Here is a 16,377-nt window from a genome sequence, read left to right as displayed (position 1 = left end):
TACAACATTGAGAACCAGGAGCACAGAGACATTGCTAACCGCCAACAGGGCAAGACACACAGTCAGAGGATTTTAAAGAGGACAACATACCACAGTTAGATTGTCTCAACCTTTTGAATAATAAAGTAAAACCAAAAGTGAAACTGTCAAAAATTGGTAATAATCAATTACCCAATTACAAATCTTACCCACACGTTAGTCGCTGAGCCTGTTGGCTGTCGTCTGACAACGAATTAGCGTCTGGGGGCAAAGATCAATATTTCGGGACATAGACAGCAGATCAGGGTCAAGACTTATTGTTTGATTGCCACATATTAGTTCACAGTCATCTTTAGATAAATTATTATTTTATAATATATATATATATATATAATATAATTATATTTGAGACATTGGACACATTAAAGGAATTCACTTCTGTCATTATTTATAATATAGTTCTTGATTCAGATCATGATGAGCTGAACCAAATATACATCTTTCATCATCCTCATCATTTCATGATATTTTGAATTATGATGCAATAATTGTCAGACATTTGAGAATCTTAAGATGTCTGATTTGCTTTTAAGATATATATAATAAAGATTATTAAATATATATTTCTGTAAGTATCTGCACTAGAAAACAAAGTGTGTGGACACCAGTTTTAAAACCATACAGTGAGAAGGAAAGTTATATGTCCGATGGTGGAAATAGATTTTCGAAATGAAAGTGGAATATGTATGCCAGATGTATAGAAGTGGTTGAACTAGTATTGTATTGTTTGTTAATAACACCTGTCTTCTTTTCAATGATACTCAGAAACACCCTGGACCGGAAGGGACACAGAGAGCAGTTGTCATCCAGGAAAGGAGGCTCCACGTCGGTGTCCACAACGGCTGGTGTTTCCTCGACAAGCCCCAAGTGGTGGTGCTGGAGCCCCTGGCCTCAGGAGCCAGAGGTCGAGCAGACAGCGCCTCCAAGCAAAGCACCCTGGACAGGTGAGCAGAGAAAACACATGTATATGTCTGCAGTGGAGCTGTTACTCTAGGTTACATGAGATGGTGGAGCATAATTCTGTTAAACAAAATCCCCAGATGTGCAAAAATATTTTCAGCTGTGCTTATTTTTAAAGATATTTCATCAGCCTCTCCAGGCGCAGGTACTTCTGAGGATAGACATGCAGAAGGGCAGAAAAGTTTATGTAATAAAGTCAGCAAAACCTATTTTTTTTAAAGCTAGGTTGCAATGAATGTGCTATTCCATATTTCTGGAAAAAGTGAAACATGTACCATTGTATCTTTACTTATTATAACCCATGTGTTTCATAGTTTCCTCCTGCTATATATTTGGTGTCTGTTTTCCTCAACACATCATAGTCAGTGATGGGCAGTTATTTTATCATGTGGGAGGACAGGAAACATTCTGTCCAGGTTTGCTGGATGAGGCAGCGCTCCACCACGCTGCCACAAGGCTGGATGTTTCTCCAATTCGGATGTATCAGCTCAACCCCTTCCTGCACAGCTGCTTCCACACAGGGCAGTTAAAAGTCTGATAAATATGCAGATGTTGTGGAGTCATGTGCTCCAGTTTTCACAGATACATCAACCATGTTTCAGATGAGGGGTGTTCATTCCTCCAGTGACGTTCAGGGACTTGCAGAGTCTATGCAAATGAGCAGTGTACCCTTTCTGAAGGCAGTCTGCTGTTAACATGCCGGGTTCAACTTGAGCTTGAATCCTTTCAGAAATGTTATTGCTCCTTTTCTCCACACGTGCTGTCAATCTCCTCTGTCATCTAGGAAGGCACTGATCTGAGTTTCCTCCACCAAAGCCATTCTAAACTCGGGTTACTAGTTGATAACGAGTAGCAATCTGATATATTTTTCAATATTTAAAACCCTCTACGTGTGGGAGTGGTTCAAACCATCTTTTTCTGCTTGAGGTAATGTGAGGCTGTACACTTACATTCTTATTTCATAATGTGGCTCTATCCTACCAATACAAAAAAAGGACAAATACAAGTAAAGTGACATTTTTATCCAATTTGTAGTTCACTGCATAGATCAAAGGTTATTAAATTCCATCAAGTGAAACAGAAATCTATAAAGTCGCAGACAGCCAAATAGCTGGTTACCACACAATAATATTTAAAATTGTATCTCTCAGGAACAAGTACATTATGTTCATATTTCGTTTGTGACTTTGTTAGTTTTCCACTGACCTTGCTCAAATAATAAAAGCTGTATACCTGATAAGGCCTTTCATGTCCGAACCCAACCACCACCTCATAAATTACATCCTATCCCATACCATACGCACTTCCACTGTAATAAAACAGCCTCGCAATACACTCCAGTGCATCTTAGTGCTTCATAGAGGAGATATCACTCCTCCACAACTGCTCCATGTGATATTGGGTGAGAATTTCATTCTTGCATTGCCATGCATCAGTGATCCTAGATCTAATTTTATTACAGGGATGAGATTCTTTCAGTGAAGTGAATCTACTTTCAATGAATCAGACTGTTCTGTGCAGAATTACAGTGTGAAGACGTGCCCCTTTATTTTGTTCAATTTAAAGTATCCACAAATGTATCTGCGGGTGGTTCTCTAGAGTTTTACTAATTGTAAAAGAATGTCAAACCTTATTTTTTTGTAATGTATTCTTCTCTTGGAATACCACCTGTCAAAATACCCTTATTGCACCGTGTTAACTCACTGTCACAGCAAGACGTTTCCTGGTTAGAATTCCAGTTCATCCATGTGTGTCTTTCTGTGGGGAGTTTGCATATTCTCCCTGTGTCTGCAGAGATGTTCTCCACCTTCCTCCCACAGTCCAGTGACATGCAGACTGGGTTTAGGTTAATTGGAGAAGCTGAAGTGACCGTTGGTGTGAATGACAGAGTGAATGGTTGTTTGTCTCTGTATGTTGGCACTGCAGTATGTCCAGGGTTTACCCTGCTTCCCGCCAAATATCAACTGGGATGGGCTCCAGCATCCCACCACGACCCTCAAAGGATGAGCAGTATACAGTAGATACTGAATGGATGGAAATGTTGTGAGCGAGCAAACGTCTGACCGTGCTGTGAGCGGCTTGAGTAAACTTCCAGTATTTTAATGAATGACTTGTCAGGGTGCATCAGTGAGCCTTTGAGCAGAACAGCTTTGGGTAAAAATAATGTTTAGCGTCTGTTTCAGTGACATCGTGCTGGTGTGTAAATCCTCTAACACGAGCATATTTCTCCCGGTCGCTGATGGGAAGAGGTACATCACAAGAGAGCATTCTAGCAAGCTGTCATGCTGTAATGTAGATGATATTTACACATTCGGTTGAGCTTCAGAATGATATAGTGGAAAGTTTGAGATTTGGGGAAGCTCATTAGCAGCTGTAAGAAAATACAATTAGAATTAGCATTTTAAAATGCTGCCCATATTTTTGATACTTTACTGTGATTTAAACCAGTCTTGCCTGAGTGATGAGCTCCCTGAGGTGTGACAGTAGCTAAGATACCAAATAGGTTGAAAGCATAATGGTGTGTACACACACGTTTGTCGGGTGACTGAGGCTCAGGAGGTAGAGTGGGTCGTCCACTAATCATAAGCGCGATGATTCGATTCGCGCCTCCTCCAGTTTGCATGTCGAAGTGTCCTTGGGCAGAACACTGAATGCCAAATTGGCCAGATTGTGTGAATGGGATGTGTGGGTGTCAGACAAAGCAAATGCTTTATAATTGTGGGTCAATGTGAATTGCAATGTAAAGAGTTAGACGTTAAGTCTATTTACTATTTACATGCGGTCAAAAGCCATCAATGGCAGAAACACAGGATGTTTTTTATGATAATCCAAACTTCCTCCTCAATGTAAGTAAAACCTGTTTTACACCAAAATTATCAGGTACAAACAGGTATTTTATTTGTAGGTAAAGTTGCTAAAAAAACAGAAATTGACTCCTTTCCTGTTGCCAATAAAAGACTGTTCCTGTCTTTTTTCCCTGGATTGTCATGATCAACGTCACAAACACACAGACATCTGAGGTGCTTTCTCACCTCGCTGTCTTGCCAATAAAATATTCCGTATAACTCAACAGATGACTCACAGACAGTGAAAGATGATCCTCTTCTGAATCAGAATGTATTGTGTTTGCTGCTTCAAATGAGGCACTAGCTGATGTCCTGATTATGTGGATGATTAAGTCTTACTTGAATGTTAAAGTGTGCTCCAAAATGCAAATGCATATTCAACACAATCACATACAAACCAACAATCAGTGCTCAATTATTGTATTATATGAATAACAATAATTATCACTATCATCATGCTAATATTGCCAAATGTCAAACTGTACGTTCTGCACTTCATTGTTTACTTACATAAGATGGTGCTTGTCTAAAAGTGGTTTGGTTTCTGATCCAGTGCAGGAAGCAATTAAGTTGTTTAGTTTTTTTTTTTGATGCTACACAGAGAGTTGACATTCTGTCCTGCTTGTGTTATGCCTGGTGCTTTCAGACACCAGAGAAAGAGAGAAGAAAAATGAAAGAAATGAAAAAATCTGAAGTGCTCGCCTGTTCCACTCCCCAGAGAATCCATGAAGCGGAAAAAAAAAGCGCTCAGGCCTACCTCATGACACGCCAGCGGTCCGCAGTATGCTCCCGCCTATGGTGTATGCAAACTGTGAATGACGAATACCCAGAGTGCTGTTCCACGGCTCACACAGGAGGCCAGTGCTTGCCAGGGAACATTTAGTGAACAAGTGTAAATCCTCCAACACATTGATTTTCTTTTCCTTTTAGTAAAAAAATTAAAACTGTATGAAAAGACAAAGATCCTTGGCATTATAGTGACACATTTTCATTGTTTAAATATTAATATCTTTAAAAGAGACACAATGTGGTGTTCTAGCTTTTCAGTTCTCTAGTGTGTATATAGGTTTTTTTGTCTATGTAAAGGATCTGTAGACTACAAAAGCCCACAGCTCACAGTAAAGGGAAACGTTCTCCACTACTGAAAACACCTGAAGCTCCTGAAACGTCCGATCTCAGCCAAGTTTTGCTACAGTTTCTGGGTCCAACATGTTTGCTTCTACATTTGGTGGGTGTGTCAGAGGCTTTGCACAATCGAGTGTATATAAAACCAGCCATATTAAAAAGACAGTGTACACAATGGATTCTAAAGTTCTCTACAAATGTGGCAGGCGCTGCTTGGTTTCAGATGAACAAAGGAGAGACTGTAACATCAAGCGTGTTTTGAAGTATTAAACACTGAGATAATGTGATGTGTTTTCTGAACATTTGAGAATTTAAACCTTTTCTAGTAATTACCCAAATTAAAATTCTGGAACTGAACATGGACATGTATGTCCTCTTTAAGGCAGACAAGTCATGCCAACAATATCTACATTTGTCCCATCATAGCTCCTTTTCTTTTGTCTGTCTTATAACACACCCTTCACTCTGTCATTACATGTTTGTGTCTTCACCCTCTCCTCAGCACTGCACCGTCACCCCCCCCTCAGATTCTGGGCCTTCGCAGCAACCTGGAGCTCCAGATGACCAATCATCCGGCCTTGGCAATTGTCTTCCAGCTTGAGCATGTCTTCTCTGCTCCGATTGGGCGTGAGACTATGGTAAGAGGGATTCACAAAAACGCCTACAGTACCTAATATTATCCCTCACTCAGGTCCTCGTTGTAAAGTTTAAAACTCAAACTGGTCTTTAAAGGGAAACACACATTCACTCGGCTAAAGTAAGGAACCAGGTGAGAACAAAGAAAATCATGACGATTTAACCCAAACTCACTGTTTCTTATCCCACCTGTTTATCCACATATTCGTCATGTGGAGGTTCATTGACGCCTTATTGTGAGCATCTTTAATCAAAAATAGATTTTTATTGGAGCCTGTTGTCTTAACTGACAGCAGTCTCGGCCAATTGCTGTTGCTGTTTGTCTCACACCACCTTTTTTGTGCAATTAAGGATTTGCTGGCTCCAGCGACTAAGTGGCAATGAGTGAGATGTTTAACTCTTGGGTCTAAAGATCTTTACACTCCTTCTTTCTTGTGTTTGATTTTTAACTTCTTTTTCTGATCATAACAACAACTTTAAGGCTGCAAATAAAGCCGACACCCTATCTAGCATTCGCAGCAGGACCTGTCATAGACATCCTAAACTTTATGCACAACTGGGCCTGGTTGAGCTACCGACTCTGTAACTCTTCTCTTTCTCTAAATTGCATTACCCACAATCCCCCACTCTTCTTTCAAATGAGGAGAAAAAAAAGATGAAAAAAAGAAAGAAAGAAGAAGACAGCTGAAACCCCATTAATTCAAACTGGCTTTTGTCTCACTCACAATATAGTGTTTGAAAACATACATTTTTATTGTCCTTCTGTTGCCTATATTTATTTTTTATCACTACTTTTACAGCGTTAATATAATTATGTAAAGCATTTTGCGGCTTTGCTCTGGGAAAGGTGCTACACTAAAGAAAATTTACTGACTTCATTACTTAAGATCTTTATCACAGGATGATGTTAAATCCATCATTCCCTTTAAAGAATGAGCTGCAATTAAATTTGAAGATTTACTGAACAAGCATTGAAACTCCCACAAATTTGCTCTCAGTGTGAATTTTAGTAATGCGAAATATTCACAAGCAGATATTTCACACTTTTGCTTTGTTTAGTTGTCGTGTCCCTGGTGTGTAAAGGTCTTAAGGTTAGAAGATGCCTGACGTTGTACAAGAGTCCCCTGAGGCAAATTTGTGGTTGTGGAGTATTTAAATAACTTGACCTGACTCTATACAATCACTTCTGTCAGTGCTGGCGAGGCATCTTTGTCAGGACTGTTTAGATTGTTCTCACTGTAAAAGCTTTCTGCTATTATTTTTCCATTCAGAGTGAGTCATTAGTATTATAAAACTAACATATACCTACTCTCCAGAGGAAGACTTCAGAAAAAAAGTCAATAAAAAAAGACAATATATGTTTAAAATGTATCGTTTTTAAAATCTTTCAAATGTCAGTATGTGTTAGAAGCCTCTGCATTAGCCTCAAACAATCCAATACATAACCAGTCAGAGATTGACTCGGACTTCAGTGTCAGAGCTGAAAATATGTTTATATCAATATCTGATGTTGAGGAGAATAATCCACTTTTAACAACATAGGTCAAGCTTCTCATACACGTCTGTGTTTAATATTGTGTACAGCCCTTGATTCTGATTGGTTGATCCAATATCCTCAAATTAGCTTGAATCAAAAATGTAAAACATTTTTTTCCAGTGCCATGTTTTAAAATAAGTAACATATTTGTTGTAGAACATATCAACATTCTGTGAAGCTCATAGCTTAGAGTTTTGTGTGACGGTGTCCAGTGAATGGTTTTTCAGAGACATGTCAGAAGAGTTTACAGTCATGCTAATGTGATTGTTTAATCTCAATTTGTGCTTCCTCTGTCTATCTGAATCAAATAGACCGGCAGTGAGCACCTGTTGTACGCTGACACAGTCAACACATCCGCAGGGGGAACAATTTCTCAATTCAAGCCGCACCACTTAACAAGCGCTCATGGCGTCGAATTCCACAGAAAGACTGTGGTAATCATGTGCCTGGGTTCTTCAACACTTAATGCATGCAAAGGCTGGGCTCTCATTGTGGTGCTGCGTGTTGTCCTTTACACAAGCAGGGGGCACAGGATCACCAATTAAAAGCAGCAGAAAAACAAGCAGCCACTCGGTCATCGGAGCACCACGGTACATTTGCATTAACGTAGAAATTTGTTATTTTCTTAGTCTGTTGAAAATGGATGTTACCTCACCGCAGACAGCCTGATCTGAATAATCACCAAAGACTGTAATTTCCACAACTGAGGAGCAGAGATTTCTGTTATCTGTTGATGGGAATGCACACAATTATACCTCTCTTACACCGAAATTTGCAGGTATACGCAGGTTTTTTAGAAGCAGCTAATCATGCTTAAGAAGTGGCAATTGACTCTTTTCCCATTGCCAGCAGAGGAGTTTGCCTAATGCCTGTGGTTTTTTCCTCCATCATGTTCAACTTAACAAACATGCAGAAAACTGAGGCGCTCTCACCTTGCTGCATTGTCAAATTAGCTCTCCTGGGTGGCATGTTTACATCACAGCTGATCGGAGCCGATTCAAAGCTTTGTTTACTGCAGAGTCATTTAACTCAGTGAATGGCAATCATATCCATTGCCATCGTAGACAAAAGCCAGGTACAATATTGTGTACCACATTTCCAATACAAATGTACATACTGTTTAAAGTGGTTTCTTTTCAAGTTGGAAGAAAGCAGCTGGTGGGCTGGTGGGGAAGTTATAATGCTGTATTATCTTGCACTAGAGATGAATAAACATGCTACATAAAGTTGTGTGCGTATTTATTCTCCACAGAGGATGAATGCATTCTGTTTTGGACACTTTATGAGCTTTTCTATTACACCTATGCTACCCCAGCCCAAAATGTTAACCTCGCACACAAGATCTCTCTGAATCTGTTAGACAGATTTCACTGGGAACATTCGTGCCCCTGACGGGATTGTTGCCTTTATTGAAAAAAGTTCATCCAAGTTGAGAAATTCTAATAAACCTGTAAGAGCCATCAAACTGGTGTCTGTCATCCCAGAATAGCAAAGCAAAAAAAACTGTTGTGTGGGTGACAAAAAAGATCTGGTACCTCACTCGACTTCACCACCTTCTCTGCCATGAATGTTTGATGAGGTGACAGATATTTAGCAGGTAGAGAGTAATTCCTGTCTGTGTGTGGGAGAGCAGATTGGGTGTTTGTGTGCTGCTGATGTGCACATATGTTATTTTGTGAGTGTTAACCCTCTCTTGGGTGTTGACTGATACGTCTTTCATAGACGTATTGAAGACGTATTGAAGACGGCAGCAGTCGTTACACCCTAAATCTCACCCAGCCACCCACTGCATCTCGCAGAAGGCTCCCTAATCAGCCAACTGCTACCATCAGTCTTACACCACCAAGACGTACATGTGTACATATCTGTGTTCATATCTGTGTACATGTCTGTGTACATGTCTGTGTACATGTCTGTGTACATGTCTGTGCACATGTCTGCGTTTATGTCTGTGTACATGTCTGTGTTCATGTCTGTGTTTATGTCTGTGTTCATGTCTGTGTTCATGTCTGTGTTCATGTCTGTGCTCATGTCTGTCCACATGTCTGTGTTCATGTCTGTGCTCATGTCTGTCCACATGTCTGTGTTTATGTCTGTGTACATGTCTGTGTTCATGTCTGTACACATGTTTGTGTTCATGTCTGTGCACATGTCTGTGTTTATGTCTGTGTACATGTCTGTGCACATGTCTGTGTTCATGTCTGTGCACATGTCTGTGCACATGTCTGTGTACATGTCTGTGCACATGTCTGTGTACATGTCTGTGCTCATGTCTGTGTTCATGTCTGTGCACATGTCTGGACACTATGTCACAGCTTTCAGACATGTCATGCTTCCGAGGTGTTCTAGCTGGTTTGAACTAAGATGTGTGGCTTTAGGTCAGGCAGCTGTCAACAGCATATGACACCACTTGACACCACCTGTGAACTATAACCGTGGAGGTTCCTATCTGATCCCTGTCAAACATTTCAGGCCGTTGTAGAGCTCTGCCGAAAATCATTGATGTTTATATCACTCATAACTAAGTTATATTCATTCTAGAAATGCACCAGAGGCTTTGGCCTGTAGGACTTTGGTCTATTTTCTAACACTATTTAGTCAAAGAAAAAAAAACACATCAATATTTTAAATATAACTACTCATTGCAGTATTAAGTTTTAAAATAACAAGCCATTGACTCCAAGTGGGAAAAACTGTTTTACAAAAGAAATAAAGATACATAAGAGTTTACTGCTGAGTAAAGAAAAACAAGTGGAATTACACCATAAATCACAATTACAAAGATATACAGTATATACACAGATAAAAGTAGAAGAGGGGAATAAACAATACACTGAAAAAAATCTGTACATTTAAATTAGAGAGCTATATACAGTGCAGTTTCCTGGGCCAGTGCACATAAAAGTGGATAAATGCAATGTGTCACAGCCCAGGTTTAGAAGGATACCACAGCGCAACTCTGAGACAATGGTAATAGTTCAAAAATGCTTACCTTTATTTTGGCTCTGCTGGCAGAAGAAGGCAAGGGCAAACGGCAGGTGAAGTCAGGGCACAGGCAGATAAACAAGTCAAAAGGATCAGGCAAAGAGGCAAAATCCAGAAAAAAGAAGTCAATAAAGGCTGGAAAGGTGTGAAAAGTACAATCTGGCAAAACAAATACGAAGAGCAGGTCGGAAGGCAAGAGTTACTGCAGGTCAGGAGGGCGAGGCAGGGTCTGAAACTGTAATTTAGTTGTATAGCAAAGGCTGGCAGGAAGTGAATGACTACATACATTTAAGCAATGTACAGAATGTGTAAAATTTTAATCAATAATGATGTTTATTTAGCAAAGTGACAGATTGCAAAAGACTTGTTTATTTACAGATAAAGACAAACGCACTGAAATGTTTTTTTAATTAAATAGAAAAATACCATCAAAACGTTACATTCCCTGAAGAAAACTTGCAACTTGCATATTTGCTAATATTTAGTGGAGTAAAAGTGAAAGGTACCCAAAAAGTACTAAGTACAAATATATATATAAAAATGTCCTTGGGTAGAGTAGCAGAGTAAATGTACTTTGTTTCACTGTCTTGAGTGTTTCAGGTTTCTGGATTTTTTAGTGTGTGGTCTTAAAAGCTGAAGGTGAAGATGCTAAAGGACGTTAAGTTGTACTTGAATATATACATTATTCACCTAAATGCGATATGAAAAAAGATATAATGAAAAACATTATATATTATAGAATTTAAGGATAATAGCAAGTACAGATTTGTATAGGCATGATAAATTGTGATGAAATGACATAAAAGTACAAAAGATTTATTTAAAGAGAATATATTATGTCATTCTGCAGAATAACCTTGGATTTAATAATAATAATGATACAAATGTTGCAGAGGAGCAGCAAACAAATGCCCAGAACACTTATTGTGTATTCTTATTGTGTTTGTGGAGTCAGCCAAGAGTGGGCCATTGAGACCCCTGTAGAATGGAGCGTACTAAACCCCTTTTCAATTTTTTTTTCTATCACGTCCCACGTTGCTCTGCCTCTGACTGCGTGCATCGCCACTAGATGGTGCTGTGTAGTGCAACTTGAGGAGAGCGTCTTGTGCTACACCTCCTCTGTGCTTGGATGGGTTCAGTCTGCCTGCTCTGTTGTTCTTTCCTCTGATTAAATAGAATTATGTCTTTTGATGTATTCTGAGGGGGCTAAGGTGGATGAAAAGAGTGAAACAATTTTGTCGAGATCTCTCTCAAAACACTCAAGTGCAACACAGAGGCAATCCCTCGATGCTCTGAGGCTGCCCACGTCTCCTCCTCACCATGTGGAAAAGCTTGACTGCTCCTCGTCGTAAGACAAAGAACTAGGATGGCCTCCTTTTACAAAATTCCATTGTTTTCGTTGCCTTCAGTTATGGAGAATGAAAAGCACACAGTGTCGTCATTTGTGCTCTTTGGTATTATTTGATTTTTAGTTATGATTGGGTCCCTCTCATTTGCACTGTCTCTCTCTCTGAGCCTTTGATCGGACTTTATTCATGCTCCTTAGCAGAAGTCGGACAGTTGGAGATAACAGTTTAAATGAAGGGGGCATGGGAGAGGAGAGGAACTGGGAATTTGTCTGATAGGATGTTCTCAGCTGGGGTCGGGGTTCAACGAACTTAAAATAATCAACTTTTCTTGTAGACAAATGTAGACAAATGTGCTCTGTCAAATGTGCTCTGTCTACTTCCTGTCCTTTCCTCTCCTTGTCTATTTTGCAGTTTCATTCTCTTTCATTCTCTCAGTCTCTTTTCCCTTCCTCATCAAGGGCTCCATTGCATTACCCAGCATCCCTCTCAGTGCTGCACACAAGGGAAGTCTATCGTTGCGTGTTCGATGCAGCCATGTTTCCACATCACTCCTACTGAGAAAGATTTGAAGAATAGAAGGATAATGAAGCCGAAGCAGCTGTGGAAGGAAAAGAAAGGCAGGGTGAACGAATCTTCCAGAGCTGCAATTAGTTTGTCAGCTCACTGGGTAATTATGACGCCCCAAAATATTAAGAATATCTCACTCTATTGTTACTTTACTACTCACATATGTACTGTATTGATTTGTGGTATAACATGCGGAATTATTATCATTATTATTATGATTTTTAAAGTATTTAAAGTGAGCTACCCGTGACACAACTTGAATTATTTCCTCTTTTGTGGTTCCTTCTTTTGCCCAGATTTTAAGACATTGTCCTCTGAGATTTCTGCCTCCTCATCAAAACAATGGAATCCTAGAAAAATGAAATTTTTTTCTACTCACAGCGATGATGACATTTAAAAGCTCAACGGCAACATCCTTTCTAAGAATCACTGTCTGCATTCTTGAAAGTCCACAGAAAACTGTCAGTGGATTTCATACAGAGTGTGTCTTTAGTCGGAAGGAGTTTCATTCATCGGTTTTCTTTTTGTGAATTCTGTTTTGTTGTGAGCGCTCTAAACATAAGTCACCTTTATGATGATTAATGTAAGCTGCTCATGATGGTTTACATGTGATCACTTCACCAACGCTTCTGTCAAAAGCCCCTGTGGCATTGTTGGGCCTGGCTGTATGATGCATGGTGAGGCCATTGAGTGCATCTCTTCAACCATTTACCATCAAAGTGTAAAACAGGAGTCTGCTCAGTTCCACATTAACTGAGATTGATAAAACAAATAATGAGCACAACTTTATACGTCTGGCAAAAAACAAATCTATGCATATTTCTATCTTAGACAGAGTTTTAGCCTTGAGCCTTCAGTGATGCATCTGGTCCCATGAGTCAGTGAAGAGCCAAAGAAAGATAAAGGCCATTCACATCAAATACCAGAGACAGTCCTCTATCAGTTTTATTCCCACCCATACACAACCATATGTTATCATGTCAAGGTCAATATGAGTAGATACTTAAATTAACAGAGGAAACATGTTTTTGTTGTATTTTTAATGAACTGTTCATACAATCATTTTTTTCTGTTTTTATCAACAGTGCCATCATGAGCCCTGTCACAGGCTCCTCATCTAGGAAACAAAGTTATTGATATGAATACTTCTAAAATATTTGGACCTTTTTAATTGCTCCTCTCTCGACCTACTCATGGATTTGAGTAAGGGAAAAAAACCCAGTATCCATCATGGCCTATCATCCATTCAGTTATCCACTGAGGACACCTTCCACAGTACATAATTTACTCACTTGAGAATACTTGGGTCACTGACAGCTGATGTGAGGCGACGATGACTCTCCTAATTGTGATGTGTCAGTGCCAATTTAGCCCCGCTGTAACTTGATCTGAGACATCTCCGCCCCAGCCGTGCTTGCCAATCCCTGCCTCTCCTCAACCAGCGCCTGGCACTGCTCATCAATTGAGCAATGTAATACAGTCGCACGCGGCTTAATGCAAGACGATGGAGCTTATTGTTGCCTCCCTTCTTCTGCTGAGAAGCAGTAGCTCATCGCTAATGGAGGGGGTCTGGGGAAAATCAAGGCAGGAGGCACTGCTGGCTCATATGATGTTTTCTTTTTTGCCAGCAAACAATTTGTCAGGAGGCGTGACAGCTGCAGTCATCCAAAACACTGACACGGCAAATGAGTGACTTCTCGTAGGTCGCATCCTTCAGAAGGACGGAGGCAGAGCAGATAGATGAAAAGACAGAGGGGAAGAGACGGACATGTTAGGAGGAAATACTTGATAGCAACCTCACACTGACCACTCTTATGATTCTGAGAGACTGTCAGACACGCAGCACATTCTCGAAACAGTAATTGGCTGCTCTCTCCTGAGTTGTTACACAACAGCAAACTTGTGTTGCCGAAAAGGATGTTGACAGTTCTGATATGTGTCATGTAGTGAAATGGGTTGGGCTGGGCCAGTGCGCTACCAGTAATGAATATGTCACCCGCATCATATTTTCATGTTGTGTCACCTTTGACCCTGACTGGGCTCGGGGAGTGGCACAGTCGATTACTGAGCGTCTGAGGAATTGTAGCCATTATTGCATGACCTTTAAACATACTTAAAGCTTTGCCCTTTTCTAAGCTCTCATATGGATATATGCAGACATATGACTACGTTTGGCAGCAAGCCCATTTCTGAAAGCTCGAAGAACAATGGACATATGTGAAAAACAAGTCATGAGATTTTGGATTTCACCTTCAGAACAGAACATTCGCAAAAACCTGTCAAAAAAGCAGAATGGTGAGCAACAGGAGTTTAAGCCAAAACAATAATCCCGAACCTTTTTTGTGTTCATGCTAGAAACATGTGGTTATGTTTTATTCTTGGCTGTCTATCCCACTCTTGTGAACATTATATCTCAAGAGTACTTTACACCCATGTTAACAGATCCGACCTGCCACACCGACTGCAGGTCACCCTCAGTTCAGCCACACTGCTCTTTCCAGGTAGAGCCTATTTTTTCCACTTTCTGCGGTTCACAGCAGAAAAGACAGAGAAAATGATCTTTCAGCACAGTTTCAATGACTATCTGTCGAATATGTCTCGAACATAAATGTTTGCAACACTTCCTGTAGCTTACATGTTTCAAAACAAAAGCACTCCAGCTTTTCTCTTTATTGAACTCTTTATTTGGACTCAATGAAAGTTTGGTGGTCAAAGGTCAAGGGTACTGTAACCTCGCACAGAACATTTTTTTGCTCAATCTTATTTTAAGAACGCATCATGAGGATTTTTTAAAATTTGGCACAAATGTTAATTTAGACTCAAAGATTAACTGATTCTACTCGGAAGGTTCATCATCATGGTGGCCTCACAAAATATGGCTTTGGCCTCTTGAACATAATATCTCAGGTCTGCCTTTGGGATATTCCTTCAAAATATGACCAGCAGTCACTGACTCAAAGATTAATTGACTGTATTTCAGTGGCCAAAGGTCATGGTGACCTCAGGAGTCTGACGAAAAAATGTGCGTAGACTGAAACTGCACCGGTTGGGGGAGGCATACAACCACAGGGCAGGTATTTTAGTCATTCATTCATTGACATGTGTCCACAACTGACTGTCTGCTGGGCCCTGCCCCCTGAGGAACTGTTTTAGAAGGTGGGAGACAAAAGCAGGATTCTCTTTTCTACCCAGCCACAGTCAAATTTGCTGACTGAAATGACAACTTACATTAACAGATCCTATCAGCTAGCATGCTCATCAAGCTTATATTAGTTTGATCAAGCTATCAAAGTAAATGGATCTTATCTGATGCATTAAATGGCTACGTACATGATATTGTATTAAAATGCTGAGGTTCAAGCTACTATGTCTGAGGCACAAAAGTCAGCATCCTCCCCCACTAATAGTCCATCTGACAGACCTGAAAAGAAAGGAACGGTGTGTTATTGCATTGTTATTGTAGGACGGCGCTAGTTTGTTCCTACTTTAAGATCATTCGTCACACTAGCATTAACTAGAGTAAAGCCTTTTAAAATGAGAACAAGCCAATGTGTTTCTTAGATTGAAATTTCCAAATAAATACTGCATCCATGTTGTTTATCAATGGCTTAGTGAAGCTCCTCAGAATCCTACACAGGCATGGAGTGTGAGACAAGCTTTTACAGTAGTTGAGATATATAACAAGTATCATTCTCTAAATGATGTGTTTATTACCTGCTCTGACTCAGATGTCACTGCCGGGGGGATGGAGGATAAACAGTATGTGTTGCAGAAAGCAGTGACATGGGTAGCCGCTGGGTTTATTAAAGGTGTTGGTGTACGGCTTCTCCTCTGTGCCAAAGAGACTCTTGTTTGGATTTTAATTGGCTCAGTGGCAGGTACATGCCATATAGATTGTTGTGTGTTTTCCCTGTGACTTCCCTTAAGTGGCTGGTTCTGTGTGGCTCAGTGGACATTGTGTGTGTTTGTGTGCGCAAACGTGTGCAGCTGTTGTGGGCCTCTGCAGGCTTTAATGATGTTTGCTGAATGAAAAGCATCTTGTGACACTCTTCACCATCTCATTAAAATCCCCTCTTTAAAGTGACACCACTCCTGAAACTCACCAACGCCCCCCTTGATTTCTATGTTTCCTCGACATTACATGACAAGCTCAAAGAAATCAGTTCTATCGCTTGTTTGTTTCGGATTTGAAATGTCATACAAATGTTAATTAAATGTTAATCAAACATCTTAAGCGCAGTAATGTCATCAGGATTTAGAAGTGATATATTTAGCTGATTTGATTTGATTTGTGGCCTATTCTGGAGGTCATTCCTCCCTGGAGGCCCTTCTT

At 40.1% G+C, this 16,377-nt stretch overlaps 1 protein-coding gene across 4 annotated transcripts in view; it reads left to right on the top strand.

Annotated features, from left to right (window-relative positions):
* Positions 1–16,377, top strand: part of nphp4 (nephronophthisis 4) — a 151,033-nt gene that overhangs the window by 54,113 nt on the left and 80,543 nt on the right. For all 4 annotated transcript variants that reach the window (XM_069527117.1, XM_069527119.1, XM_020088675.2 and 1 more), the window contains 2 exons: positions 805–983; positions 5,473–5,608. In XM_069527117.1, the coding sequence (XP_069383218.1) occupies positions 805–983; positions 5,473–5,608 (315 nt within the window). The remainder of the gene's footprint in view (positions 1–804; positions 984–5,472; positions 5,609–16,377) is intronic.

Source organism: Paralichthys olivaceus, chromosome 6 (genome assembly GCF_024713975.1).
Source record: "Paralichthys olivaceus isolate ysfri-2021 chromosome 6, ASM2471397v2, whole genome shotgun sequence".
Classification (NCBI taxonomy): domain Eukaryota; kingdom Metazoa; phylum Chordata; class Actinopteri; order Pleuronectiformes; family Paralichthyidae; genus Paralichthys; species Paralichthys olivaceus.
The sequence above is the reverse complement of the archived record's forward strand: the minus strand, read 5'-3'. Positions and strand labels throughout refer to the sequence as shown.